Source organism: Mustela nivalis, assembly GCF_964662115.1.
Source record: "Mustela nivalis genome assembly, chromosome: 2".
Classification (NCBI taxonomy): Eukaryota; Metazoa; Chordata; class Mammalia; order Carnivora; family Mustelidae; genus Mustela; species Mustela nivalis.
In genome coordinates, this window is record NC_139021.1 from 86,343,901 (window position 1) to 86,358,738 (window position 14,838).

The 14,838-nt window shown below is 36.8% G+C and overlaps 1 protein-coding gene across 4 annotated transcripts in view; it reads left to right on the forward strand.

The window, feature by feature from the left end:
- Positions 1-14,838, forward strand: part of PCMTD1 (protein-L-isoaspartate (D-aspartate) O-methyltransferase domain containing 1) — a 65,899-nt gene that overhangs the window by 47,734 nt on the left and 3,327 nt on the right. For all 4 annotated transcript variants that reach the window (XM_082720109.1, XM_082720111.1, XM_082720112.1 and 1 more), the window contains 2 exons: positions 4,801-4,972; positions 7,029-7,152. In XM_082720109.1, the coding sequence (XP_082576235.1) occupies positions 4,801-4,972; positions 7,029-7,152 (296 nt within the window). The remainder of the gene's footprint in view (positions 1-4,800; positions 4,973-7,028; positions 7,153-14,838) is intronic.

Here is a 14,838-nt window from a genome sequence, read left to right on the forward strand (position 1 = left end):
TACATTGGAAGACTGAGTAGGAATTGTAATTTACTTTGATAACATGGTAGCCATCATCCACGTCTCCAGTCACTTGTTTAGCTCTTTGTAAATATTGGCATGAGCATGATCTGACACAGGTAGGACCATATCCATAAACATTGCCCTAAGCATTTTTAAATCATAGACTTTCTCAAAAAATATTCTTAGCCTTAGAAACGATATGGGTTTATTTATGTGAAATGCTATTATAAAAATAAGCCATAGTTTTAATATTAGAATACCAAATGTCTAAGTAAGACCCTCAACTATGTACCTAGTTAGAAATACTAAAGCTCATCTCTAAGTCCTTTATTAGAAAAGATAATCCATTACCCATTTATTTTTTATGTGTGTGTGTGTGTGTATAATTGCAATTTGAGAATTTTTTTTGTGTTCTTTACTGATGTGAAGGATTCATTTATTACTGGTAGAAAAGATCAAGCCATAATTACAAAAAGGAATCCCCAGATAGGACAGTCTCTGGTAGATGTTTTTCTTAATAACAACTAAATTGGTAGTGTTACAGTTTTTTTGTGATGTGCTTGGCATGTGAATTTTCTGTGTTCTAGATGTTTTAGTGCCAACATTTAAAAATATACAGTGTTCTTCCCGGTGTTACTTTTGTCCCTGCAGTTTTACTATTTTGCATTTAGAAATAGTCCAATACTTTGGAACATCTCAAGTTTGATTAACCTTTCAGGTTTGAGTATTCTGTTAAAGGAAATTAATTTGACTATGGTAAATGAAAGTGTAAAGATCCCATATGTATTTGTTAGAAATATATGTTCCATTTGGATTAGTAGAATTTGATAGATTTAGAGATCTGATTTTCAGTATAATGATCCTTTGTATTACTCTCTAAGTGGAAGCAAATGTATTTGTTTTAATCTGTATTACAGGGGAAGAAAGCATTAATTTGTTTCCTAAAATTATGGTGGCTTATTTAAGATCTTCAGAAAGGCCCCCCAAAAGTGCCTTTCAGTTATAGAACAGTTGATTTATTCATTAAAGACAAAGGTTTTTGTTTTTTTTTAATTATTTGAGTTTTGCTTTTTTAATTATTTTGAGAAAAACTGTATTCTGTAGCATAAGGTTATGGCTTTCTATAGCGATTAATTTAATAAAACAAGAACCATCATATTGATATAGAAAGTGCCATAGGCATATATTTTTCCTGTAACTTTCTGGGCAAGTTTCTCTTCTAGCCCTGAGCTTTTTTGGGGGGGGTTCATGTTCAAAGTTGGCAGGTGGAAAAGTTGACAAAACATATGTTTTTTATATGGTTCACTCAGTAAATACACTTTGAGGACTGTAATAAGTAATGGAGATACATTTTAAAATTACAGAAGAAATACTCACAGAAGTAACAGGAAAACCAGGAGAATGTTTCAAAGGGTAGATTATCTTAAGGAGAAAGTATTTGAAGCTCTTAGTTACAAGTGATAGATAAGTAGAAGGGTATTTGTTTAGTATCTTCAGTTTATGTGGCTGTTGAAATATGCCCAAACAAACACATTCTCACACACTCACCCACCCCCTATACACATAAATATAAAAGAAGTATTGAGTTATTTTATATTTATTTTGGACTAAATCTTTGAAGTCCCATGTGAATTTTATCCTTAAAGTACATTTCGATTTGGACTAGCTGCATTTTAAAGGCTCAGTATCCACATGTGGCTAGTGACTACCATCTTGGCTACCATGTATCTCTAGATTGACCTGTCTCATCTTTCAGATCTTGACATTTCTCAGGGAAACTTTCTCTGGTTCCATAGATCTGTCCATTTCCTTTCGTCCTCAGTTTTATGGAATCCCATTCCTTTCCTTTAGATAAAGCATTTATCATAGTTGTAAATCTTTATTACTGTGATTCTTCGATGTTCATCTCTTCAACTAGATGTAGGCATGATTGTTTCTCATTGTCTTTTCAATCTTTACACAAAACGGATGCTCAGTAAATAATATTTCACTTAGCAAATTGTACTTATTAATAGTATAAGGAAATTTGACCAGAATCACACATTTGGTTTTAAAATCAGGCACTGAATTCTTTCTAATTAATTTTTTGGGATGAAGACATAAAAAATATCACTTATCTGAGAAGTGGTTTTAATTATAAGTTGTTTACTTGCAGTGATATTGTCCTAGGTAATAGTTCTCTAAGCTCTCTTTTATTTTTAGTAGGTAGAAAGCTTTTAAAACCATAAATGTATTTTTGAGTTTATTTAACAGACTTGATAAAGAGGTTTTAATAATTTAATTTTTAAAATATAAATTCCCTGCTCATATTCATCCTGAAAATAAGACTAACTTAAATTATTATAAAATTAAATTATTTAAGATGAATTTTTAAAAGAACAAATATTTTTAGATAGACTTCATTGAAAATAGTCTAACTTTCCCATTTTAAAGAATTCTTATTGTGAATTTGGTGGAAATGATTAAACCACATGATTCACGTTATCCTGTTAGTTAAAAGTCAAGAAATTGTATTTTGGCCATATTTTAGACAATCATAAGTTGTACCATAGTCTTGAGTTTAAAAGGAATTTAAGCATGGTCCCCAACGTAAGTTAAGTTTACACTTCCTATGTACTATGCAAATAGAATGAGGTACTGTTAAGTAGAGTTGGGTAAGATTCATTTCTAAAACTAATATTTGAACTGTATCTTGAAGGGATAGTAGGCATTTATCAAGGGAAGAGGAGAAGGAAGGGTATTTCAGTCAAAGGAACAGCATATACACAGATACAGGGTTTCAAAACATTTTTGAATAGTTCCACTAAACAAGTGGGAGCACACACAATTGACCCTTTAACAACATGGGTTTAAACTGTGTAGAATGGCTTAAATGCAGATTTTGTTATGGTATATTATAAATATGTTTTCTTCTATTAATATTTTCTTTAGCTTACTTTATTGTAAGAATATAGCATACAATACATGTAACAAACAAAGTATGTGTTAGTCAACTGTTTGTGTTACCAGGAAGGCTTCTCAACAGGTTATTAGTAGTTATGTTTTTTGGGAGTCTTAAGTTATACTCAGATGGTTGAGGAAGAAGGTTAGCACCCCTAATGTCTGCCTTGTTCAAAGGCCAACTGTATTCAGTCTGGCTACAGCATAGTATTGGGTAGGGACAGTGGGGGGAAGGCAGGGCCAGGAAATGAATCTGGCACAACAATTTGATGTTAAGGTCATAAAGAGTCCCATGTGGTACTGTATGGGAATTTCACCCTATACTGTGCAATAGGGAGCAAAATGATGGAAGAGTCCTAAAAAGTGTGAGCAGAAAGGGGATAGTTACAGTGAAAGAAATAATTGGACATGGACTACCTTAGTGTGGGGGGTGTGGAAAAGAGAGTAAACACTGATGACTCATGCCACCCCAACCTCACACCCCTTCCCCCACTACCCTTGGCCCCTCCACTAAGAAGACAGGATACTGAAGACAAGGCATAATTCTCGTAAACTCCTTTTTAAATATTAATGAAGATAATGTCTCTGTGTTTTAGTGAATTTTAATGGAAACTTGTGTAATAAATCTATTAATTACCAAAGGAATAGGATATGTTTTACAAAGTAGAAATGGTTATGATTCAGTCAGTGTCATTTTTCACTACATGCTGAAACTTGTAAATCATTTCATTCTCAAATAATAGCCTGATTTTGCTGTGTGGTCATATTAACTTTAATCAACTTAAAAGTAAAAGGATATTCCATGAATTAGTTTTTTTAAAAAGATGACATGTTTTATTAGTGCATTGGGGTTTTAATTAAATTTGTTATATGTTAGAAACTGTTTTCCGAATTGTTAAAATTTAAGGACTAAAGTAGAAGTCTAAATAGGGTAGTTTGTAAAAGCATAACTACATACCATGAACCAACACTGTAACCAAAACAAGTGGCCTGGATAAGATGCCTTTGCTTTGAAACTGTATCTCCTTCTGTTGCATTGGGAGATCACAGGGGCCAAAGCAGCAGTAACATCTGTAACAATACTGTAACATAGCCCTACTAAAATCTATTAGGAAAATCTCCCTAATCCTAGTGGTTGCTAAGGTGTGTGGTCAGGGCATTGGTGTCTTTTCCTAACAAAGCTTTCCACTGTTAGCCATAGCAAAAATAATCAGAGATAAATACTGCATGAGCTCTTCCCATTGCCACTGACCCGTCAGCTTTTTTTGGAAAGAGCAGTGAAAGGTGAACCTTTTCTTGTTTGCTTGACCCTTGTGATTCTCATCCTTAGTATATATCATTTGTGGCACATCACAAGAGTGGTATCCTGAGGGGCTTTTCATTATGTTCATTTTTTAAAAAGATTTTATTTATTTATTTGACAGAGAGAGAGAGAGAGAGCACAAGCAGAGGGAACGGGAGAGGGAGAAGCAGTCTCCCTGCTGAGCAGGGAGCCCGATGCGAGGCTCAATCCCAGGACCCTGGCATAATGACCTGAGCCAAAGGCAGAGGCTTAACCAACTGAGCCATCCAGGCGCCCCTGATTATGTTCATTTTTTAAAGCCCTAAGTGAGGGTTCACTGTGGCAAAAAAATAGATCAATGCTTTGAAAACATGCACTATATCATTGATGATAAAACTATATATTTGACTAGTTAAACTTCATAAATATGATATTTAAATAAAATTTCATAATGATATTTTATCCTAAAATTAATTTTGGTAACTTCACTATTTCAAAGAACTGAATTATGTTAAAATTTTTTTAGATCTGATCTTTGTTTAAATGAATTAAAATAGATTTGTTTTTTCATGCAGATTTGAGTTCTGTGAACCTGCATTTGTGGTTGGTAATTGCCTCCAGATAGCATCTGACAGTCATCAGTATGATCGAATTTACTGTGGAGCTGGTGTCCAGAAAGACCATGAAAACTACATGAAAATATTACTGAAAGTTGGAGGCATTTTAGTCATGCCTATAGAAGATCAGGTAACTTCTTCTGTCCTTTGCTTAAACACAGTAGTTTAGTATGGGAAATAAAATCAGTGAAAATTGGTTGTAATTTTAGACAAGTACACTTTATAGATCTATATATAGTAAAAAAAATACAAAAACCTTGAAATGGATTCTTAATTATGGAACCAAAGAAAATACAGAAGAAATCCTTTATACTAGGATTTGAAGAGATTGGTCTTTTCACCAGAGCTTAGCCACTACCTGTGTGGTGGTTGCCGAGTTGCTTCCTAACTACAGTTTCTTTACCTGGGGCTTTTTAATTAAATGTGATGGTCTCTACTAACTCCTCAGTTTCCAACATTCTTTAGTTCTTTAAACATATAAAAAGAAAATCTATTTTGGATTTGGTTTGTACTGCTTAAATCCATTAAAGAAACAGATAAGTTTTTAAATCTTCATTTAATACTAGATAGACTTATTTGAAAATATTTTTCAGCAGTTTGCCTGCCCTGGTTTAGAATTACTAGGTATATTAAATGTATGAAATACTGATGTATTCAGAAAATGGGTGGATCTTTCAAAAGGAAATTACTTAATGTATGAAAATACATTTCAAAAAATCTTTAATATTCGTATTAACCTAAGTTTGAGATGTTTAAAATGCCCTGTGTTTTATACAGTAGAAGTTAAATTTTATAAGACAACTGGGACCTTGCTGGATTATTTTGGAGTTTATAATCCTAGGAGGAGTCCCTTAACATCACAGCATATTATTTGCAGTTCAGTAGCTTTCATCATTACCCTGCACTGTGCTCTGTAGCAAATTGTTTGTCAGTTATTAAAAAGACATAATAAAAACGTTCATTAAAAAGCATTCCTAGAAAAATGTTACTTGAATGCTTCCACAGTTGAGACTCCCAGATGAGCAATCTTCTGTTTTCTCTTAAAGATATATTTTCAAATACTTAAGATATGGCTTCCCATTGGTATTTTATTAAATACTAATTATATACTATTATGCTAATGTCAAATACAATGCACTGATTTTTATAATAGAAATTGAAGATATTAATTCAACTTGATCAAGCCGTGTAACTGAGCTAATATTTTTTTCCAAGGACTAGGGATGGGTTTTTGCCAGGTAGGTAAAACTTCTAATCCTTTTGTGATTAATTACATTATTTATGAAATACTAATTTGGGATTAAAATTAGAATCTGCATTGTATTACTATACATTACTCAACCATGAAGTTGAGTCTTTGGTACACTAATCAGAACATGGTTTGGGGGTGCCTGGGTGGCTCAGTCAGTTAGGCAGCTGCCTTCAGCTCGGGTCATGATTCCAGGGTCCTGGGATCAAGCCCCATATTGGGCTCTTTGCTCAGCAGAGAGCCTGCTTCTGTCTCTTTCTCTGCCTGCTGCTCTGCTTACTTGTACCCTCTTTCTGTCTCTCTGTCAAATAAATAAAATCTTAAAAAAAACAAAACATGGTTTTATTAGCATAGTGCTTTAACCAAGCAACAGAACCTATGTGAGACCTATATTTTGGGAGCCACTAGCAGGTGTGGATTGGAATAAGACCTCTAAAAGCGGGACACCTGGGTGGCTCAGTTGGTTAAGCAGCTGCCTTCAGCTAGGGTCATGATCCCAGCGTCCTGGGATCGAGTCCCACATTGGGCTCCTTGCTTGGCGGGGAGCCTGCTTCTCCCTCTGCCTCTACCTGCCACTCTGTCTGCCTGTGCTCGCTCTCGCTCCTCTCTCTCTGACAAATAAATAAATAAAATCTTTAAAAAAAAAAAAAAAAGACCTCTAAAAGCTATTGGATCCCAAATACAGCATGATGAGTCACTTGACTATATTTGGATATTTTATTTACATGGACTAATCTTTTCTTGAGTTGCAAATATTTGTCATTCCTTCTGTATTACTTCATGGTAAGTATTGAAATGAAAGTAATTTGGTTGCATTCAAATAGAAATGATTATAGCAACCACGGGGGCATTTATTCCATTAAAACAAAATTGTGACTGTAAGGTGATCACATTTCTAGGATTAAGCTATTCTGTTTCTGTTTTTCCCTCTAAATAGTTAACACAAATTATGCGAACTGGACAAAATACTTGGGAAAGTAAAAATATCCTTGCTGTTTCATTTGCTCCACTTGTGCAACCAAGTAAGAATGATAATGGCAAACCAGATTCTGTAGGACTCCGTAAGTAACTGTTGGTCCTTTCCAATTGAAATGTGACTTAGATTGTTCAACTCTTATGTTTGGGATTTAATGGACTACGTAATTATGAAGAATTAAATAAATAGGCAGTAATATATTCAGTAGATTTAACTTTTTTGTGGAGGTGGGTTAAAGCCCCTACCTTGCACCAGATGCTGTTAGCTGCCTTCAGGGACATATGAAGAGAAGGGGCAGGTCAAAGAAAACATGAATTTATTAACTATAATTGTGAATTTACTACGTATATTAAATTTGTTGGCATTTTCTATACAGAAGGACAGCAAATGAAAAAGCCTTTGTGAGCTGAAAAGTGCTTGGTTGTCCAAACCAGAAATAAGTTTCAGGGTAGTTGAAGCTCATTGGTTAGAGTGTAGAAGGTATATTATAAAAGACTTTTCTTAAACTGAAAGGGAAAATCAGTGTTGGTGTGGACAGAGGTAGAAAAATAGTGGACTATGTGGAAGATGGTCGTAGAGGAAAAAAGTACATAAAATTTTCCCTTGAGTAGCTAGCTGAGTGATGGTACCATTTATGCTGTTTGCAAGACTGGCAGTGGTGGTGTTTGGAAATAGGTGTGGGAAGATCAGATATTTTATTCTGGCCATGTTTGAGCTCTCTTTTGGCATGTGAAGGAAAGGTAGTTGAGTAGGTATAAACCTACTGTGTGAGGGAGGTATAAATTAAGAATCTCAATGTAAAAATAGCATTTTAAGCTGTTAGAATAGATGAGAGCACTTGGGGGAGGGTGAGGAGAGAGAAGAGGTGTTTGTGTTGGAAACCAAGAAAAAACATATTTCAAGGAGAAGGGAGTGATCTGTAGCTGAAATACAAAAAAGAGGTGAGTAGTATTAATTGGTTTGTGATTTATCATGGTTTTGGAAATCAGTTATTAAGGTTCTGTACCAAAAATGAACTTTACCATGGTAGACTTCTTTCTATAATTTGCTTTTTAAAATGAATTATTTCAAAGTAATCTGGCTTATATTTAATTTTATTTTCATTTCATTTTACCCTCTTTTGAGCTTTGTGATTTTTGTGGCCTGTTTTTCCCTGTTCAGGTTCTTAACCAATGGAGAGATGGACTTGGTGGAGAGATAGCTAGGAACTGAAATGTCAGTTTTATTACCTAATCAAAGTAGGTGGGGGAGTATGGCTTAGGTCTGCACGTTAAACTATTTTCTCCCTCCTGTTTTCCACCATTAGAATTATAGGTTATTTATGTCAGTTTTCTTTAACCTATCATAACTGGTTAGAAAGTCATACAGAGAAGTAATGAAAACAGTTCTGTGACACTGTTTAGTCTTGACAGTGGCCTAACTTAACCATTAACTTAACTTAACCTAATGTAACCATTAGCATGATGTATGCCTGTAAGGATACAGATGAACCAAAGGATCTCTGTGCATCTCTGTGGATCTCTGTGCATCAGCCACTTAGGTATTTTTCTTTCTAATGGGCACTGTCATAGCCTGAGCATTCCTCTTTATCTGACAGTTTTCCTACTTTAGTGTCCATTTTTTTTTTAAAGGTTATTTATTTATTTATTTGACAGAGAGATTGAGAGATCGATCACAAGTAGGCAGAGAGGCAAGCAGAGAGAGAGGAGGAAGCAGGCTTCCTGATGAACAGAGAGCTTGATGCGGGGCTCCATCCTTGGACCCTGAGATCATGACCTGAGCCGAAGGCAGGGGCTTAACCCACTGAGCCACCCAGGTGCCCCTTTAGTGTCCTTTAGAAGAGTGTGGTTGTTTAAGTGTGGTTTTACAGTGACAGAGTTATGAATGACATGGATGATGATTGGTTATAAACAGGCAGTTTTCATTCTCTCTCAGTTTAAGGATGTCAGTACAAACAGATCTGAATAGTTAAAAAGAGTGTCCTTGGTTGGGTTGAGCAACATGACCATGAATGTAAAGTAGGGATAAATTTGGTTCAAAAGGATAAAATGGAAGACAAGCCTGAATTAAAAAAAATTAATTATGCCTCTAAAGTATTTACAGGTGAAATGTTCTGTCTCAGTTTTCATCAGAATAATATGGTGGGATTGGAAATAGAAATGGCACTGCTGATGAAGGAAGAGTAGCTGGAAGGGGTCGTTGTTGAAGCTGAGTGTCCAGATTCCTTATACTGTTAACTCTCTTGGCTATACTTGGAGGTTTCTGTAATAAAAAGAAAAAAAATTACCAGTTTGCAATGGCAATTTATAAAATGAGTCAGGAATTATGATGTTGTTTAAAAAAAAAAAAAGCTTCACTACAAATAATCACAGAATGAAAAATGTTCTGAAAATATTATTTGTGAAAGTTTAATAGGGTGTTTGGAGAATAAGAACAAGTTTTCTCTTCTGTTAAAATTGCTTTCTGTTTAGAGAACATTATTTCATTAATTATAGGGGGTTAAAATAAGAATGTTACTCCCCCCCCCCCAAAAAAACCCCCACACACAACTAAAAACATACACATGCAAGTCTTTGCCAAATGTATTTTGTAGCTATGAAATTACCCATAATAAACAGTTACTAAATGTAGTTACACTTTCCTCAAGCTTATTTTTCTCCACTTCTATGGTATACACACTGCTCTAAGTTTAGGGCAGGCCCTTTAGAAAGGGATAAAAGGAAAAGGAAAAGGAAAAAAACTATCAGCTAAAGAAAAATTGTTTCCTTTATACACCACCCATCCAATATTTCTTTCTGTATTCCACATGTGTGGGTGTTCTACACCAAGCAATTCTCCAGTCCTGTGGAGATACCAAGTAGGTGTCCTGTGATCTAACTCCGTTCTGACACTAACCAATGTTAGCATAGACCCTAAAGCTTAAAGGGTCCTATCCCACAAAGCTTCCCCCCTCCTCCTCTAGCTGGAGACACCAATCACAAATACAGGTTTTCATCTATATTTCTGATCTCCTGGCTATAAATCAAACTCCCATGACCCCTTTCTAGAGTTTGATAATTTGTTGCAGTGGCTTACATAACCCAGGAAAACAGTTTACTTACTAGATATCAGGTTTATTATCAGAAGATCTGACACAGAAACAACCAGGTGGAATGGACTCATGGAGGAATCCCAGAAGTTCTCTGAACCCTTTCAGTTAATGCTTTTTATGGAGATTTGATTGATTAAATCATTGGCCATTTATGATTAAGTCAACCTACATCCCCTATTCCCCTTCCAGAGGGTGCTAGTGAAAGTTCCAGTCCTCCAAGTGCATGGTTGGTTCCCCGGGCAACCAGCTCAGCATCCTCAGTCACCTTGGTGAGCCCAGCTTACCACAAGTCATCTCATTAACGTAAACTCAGGTGTGATTGGTTATCACTTTCAAATTCCAAGTGTTTTTAGAGTTCTGTGTCAGGAATTGGGAAGCCAAATGTGCATTTCTTGTTACAAAATCACAAGGGATAAAAGAAACTTCAGAAATTGTGGCACTAAACTACCTTGAGTTATATGGAATAGTTTCTGTTTTTGTAGGCTAAAAATGGCCCCAATTTATCACTTTTGTGAGTTTGACCTAAATATAATGCCTTTTTAATCTCTGTTAATAAACAAAAGTGAAAGTGCTGACTGCTGGGTTCCTTTCTGTTCAGAGAAACTTTTGGGAAACAAATAGAGCTTATGTGTGTGTGTTTGTGTGTGTGTGTGTGTGTGTTAGAGATAAACTTAATTATAATTTTGAAGTGAAAGCTTTAATTCAAAATAAATTTTTTTTTAAAGATTTTATTTATTTGACAGACAGAGATCACAAGTAGGCAGAGAGGCAGGCAGATAGAGAGTGAGAGAAGGAAGCAGGCTCCCTGCTGAGCAGAGAGCCCGATGTGGGACTCGATCCCAGGACCCTGAGATCATGACCTGAGCCGAAGGCAGCGGCTTAACCCACTGAGCCACCCAGGCGCCCCTCAAAATAAAATTTTAATAGCAGTTAGGATTTTCGATCTAGTCCATTAAATCCTTATCTCATGACTGGAAGCATTAGAAACAAGGGAGTGTTAAAGAATAGAAAACAATGGGAGACTTTTGAATATCTAGGGCTGAGAATTATCGAGAAGTTTTTGTATCATTCAGAAAAACTTAAATGCAGCTCATGTGGATACTATTTTAGGACTTAAGAAAAGTCTGAATCTTTTCCATTGTGGATCTGGTTTGTTCTTTATGAAGTTCAGGTATTCTGACAGTTTAGGATTGAAAGATTGTAAGATTCATCATTCTAACAGTGTCCTTGGAATGGTAGTGTTGGCAGAGGAGGAACATAATTAAGGTGTGAAAAGAGAGGACAAAAAATTTAAGAGGTTCAAGAATAAAGACCAGCCAAAAAGACTAATTACAGCTCTATTTCTTAGTTCTTTAATAATTCCTAAACGTTTTTTTTTTTAAAGATTTTATTTATTTATTTGACAGAGAGCCATCACAAGTAGGCTGAGAGGCAGGCAGAGAGAGAGAGAGAGGAGGAAGCAGGCTCCCCACTGAGCAGAGAGCCCGATGTGGGACTCGATCCCCGGACCCTGGGATCATGACCTGAGCCAAAGGCAGAGGCTTTAACCCACTGTGCCACCCAGGAGCCCCTCCCAAAACTCTTTTATGGATTTATTTTCTACTAGCTTGCCCTGCTTTTTCAGAGCTTTCCTCAGGCATAGGCCTTTATTCTCTGTCTACACTCCCTCTTAGGTGCTCAAGGAGAGGCTGACGGCTCCCAGATTTCTGCCCCCACCCCTGACTTCGCTCCTGAGTCTCGGAGGCATGATTCAGCTGCTTGTGTTTGGGCAGGAGCCTAGACTGTGAAGTTAAATGCCCATGTGCAGGTCCCAACTCATGTCACTTATTACGACCTCTGTGACCAGGATCAAGTTTTTCACCTCTGTCTGCTTCCTTTTCCTCACTTCATGTGAAATGTGTTATTGCCTGTAACATGATGAAATGGTGATTAGTGTGTCACTGTTGTTTTTCTTCCTGAAATCTCCATTCAGGAAATGTGATAGACATTTCAGATTTTGCACAGAACAATTGTGCTTTTCTTCTCCCAAGCCACTTTTCCTCTCTGTCAGGTCAGTAATTGGCTGTTAGCACCAACTAGTTTCTTGGGCCAGAAATTCTCCTACATCCAATCCCCATCCATCCTGTCTTCAAAATGTGTTGCAAATTTTTCCAGTTCTCTACATGTTTGCAGCCACCCTCCCTTACTCCCATCTGCATCAGAGCGTGGTCAGATCTCAGGTGGATGACCGGAGTGTTCCAGCTGGTCTACCCCCTCTCTTTATGATCCATACCCTACAGAGGAGCCTGAGTGCCATTTTTATTGCATTTCAACCCTGTTTTTTTAAAAACCCTTGAGTAGCTGCATGGCCAATACAAGGCACATTTTTTACCAATGCCTGCAAGGTCACTCATGATCATACTTCTTACCATTTTCTTCTTGCTCTGAACTTCATCTACACTAGCCTTCTTTCAGCTCCTTGAACATGCTAAGCTCATTTACCCCTTAGGGCTTTGCTATCCCCTCTGCCCCAAGGTATTTACGTGGCTCTTTCCTCTTGTCATTTAGAGCTTAGCCCAGGCATGACTTCCTCAGGGAGATGTTTGGACTCCAGTCAGAAGTAGCTCTACCACCATGTTACTTTCTGTGTCATTGGTGTTTTTTTCCTCCTGTCCTCTTTTTCATAATTATTTTTTTATCTACCTCCTCCCCTAAATACATAATCTCCATTAAAGCAAGGACTTAGTCTGAAGTATCCACTATATGTGAGTTATTTAATAGTAGGTGTCATAGAGTTTAACACAGAGATGTTGAGTGAATGTTAAAACAGCTTAAATAGTTTTGGGAGGTAGGCAGAGCAGGTGGTTATTTTACACATTTTAACATATAAGGGAGGAGCTCTCACATGTTTTTACTTACCGATGTTCACAACACTCCATTATGGCAGAAGCGGGACTTGAACTCAAATTTTTGTGTGGTGTTTCAGTTTCCATCTCATACAGTTGGGGGCAGGCCCAGGAACAAACAGTTTCTAACTAAACATGCCCAGTCTGGCTCTTTGGAATTCTTTCCTATTTCAGGTTTCAGTAGGGAGTTGAAAAAAGACAGTTTGAAGAAAAGGTTTTATAGTAGGCCACTTAGGTAGGTGCTGAGGTATCTTTGAATCAGTCTGAAAAGTCTCCCATGCTGGAGTTGAAAAAAACCAAACCAAACCAAACCAAACAAACAAACAAAAACAACACAAATTTATCTCCTGTAGGGTGTATCTAATTTGTGGTAGGGTCTGGTGTTCAGAATACAGGAAGGACTCTGAGCCTTGGACAGGATGATGTACTGTGCAAGCCTAGAGTGTACAGGGCCCTGTGGGGAGGACAGAGAGGAAATGCTGTGTGGCCCCTTACTCCTGGAGCTTTTATAGTCTTGTGGTATAGAGATACCACCACCAGAGAGTTCCTAAGGAAGGCAGGATTTCATAGGTAAAACAAAAAAGTGTGCAAGGGAAGTATCCAGAAAAGAGTACCAAAAGTGAAGAAATAAAGCTAAATGGTGAAGATTTTTTTTTAAGATTTTTATTTATTTATTTGATAGAGAGAGATCACAAGTAGGCAGAGAGGCAGGCAGAGAGAGAGGGGGAAGCAGGCTCCCCACTGAGCAGAGAGCCTGATGCGGGGCTCAATCCCAGGATCCTGAGATCATGACCTGAGCTGAAGGCAGAGGCTTAAACCATTGAGCCACCCAGGCGCTCCAAAGGTGAAGATTTTTTTAATGCTGTTTAACTGGAAGAGGGTTATGTCCTATTTTGTTTAGGCATTTGAGGATACTTGATGATAGTTTTATTTCTACAGGGCTGGAAACTTTGTGAGACTAGAGTTAATTTCTGTATTTATAAAGTATTAGAACAGGTTACAAAGAAGAGTATGTGTTCTAGGGCTTATGCATTTATAGGTCTGTGGGAAATGGGAGTGAAAAGACAGGATAGGTTCCAACTGTGATGTGTTTGATAAAAGTAAACATCAGTAACTTAAGGAAATCTGTGATGTGTTTTGGGGTTATTAAATTATTGACAGCATGATTTCTGGTGGCCTTTCACCTATGAACCAGTTCTACTTACCAAATTACAGAGAAAATTTCTGTGTGTGTGTGTGTGTGTGTGTGAGTAATAGCTTTAAAGCTCAGACTAAAGGAGCTGTTCAAATATTGCCTTTATTTGAGTTTTTGGAATCAATTGTTCTTATATGATTTTCAACATCAATAAGTATAAGAAAGGTATAGTATAAGATGTCTCTTTTATTCTTGTTCCCTAAGTACTTCATTCTCATGTAGCCTATTTCTAAGTTCTTAACTTATTCTCTCAAAGAATTTTTATACATATATATGGGGACATACATTATCTGTGCACAGAAACCTTTCCAGTATCCACAGAATTTAAAGATTTTTTTTTTTATTTTTATTTATTTGACAGACAGAGATCACAAGTAGGCAGAGAGGCAAGCAGAGAGAGAGGAGGAAGCAGGCTCCCTGCTGAGCAGAGAGCCCGATGTGGGCCTCGATCTCAGGACCCTGGGATCATGACCTGAGCTGAAGGCAGAGGCTTTAACCCACTAAGCCACCAAGGCACCCCAGTAGCCACAGAATTTAGAATGGTGGCTTGGCAAATAGTAGGCATCTTGAAGTCTTTGTTAGATGGAAGTCAGAGTAGCT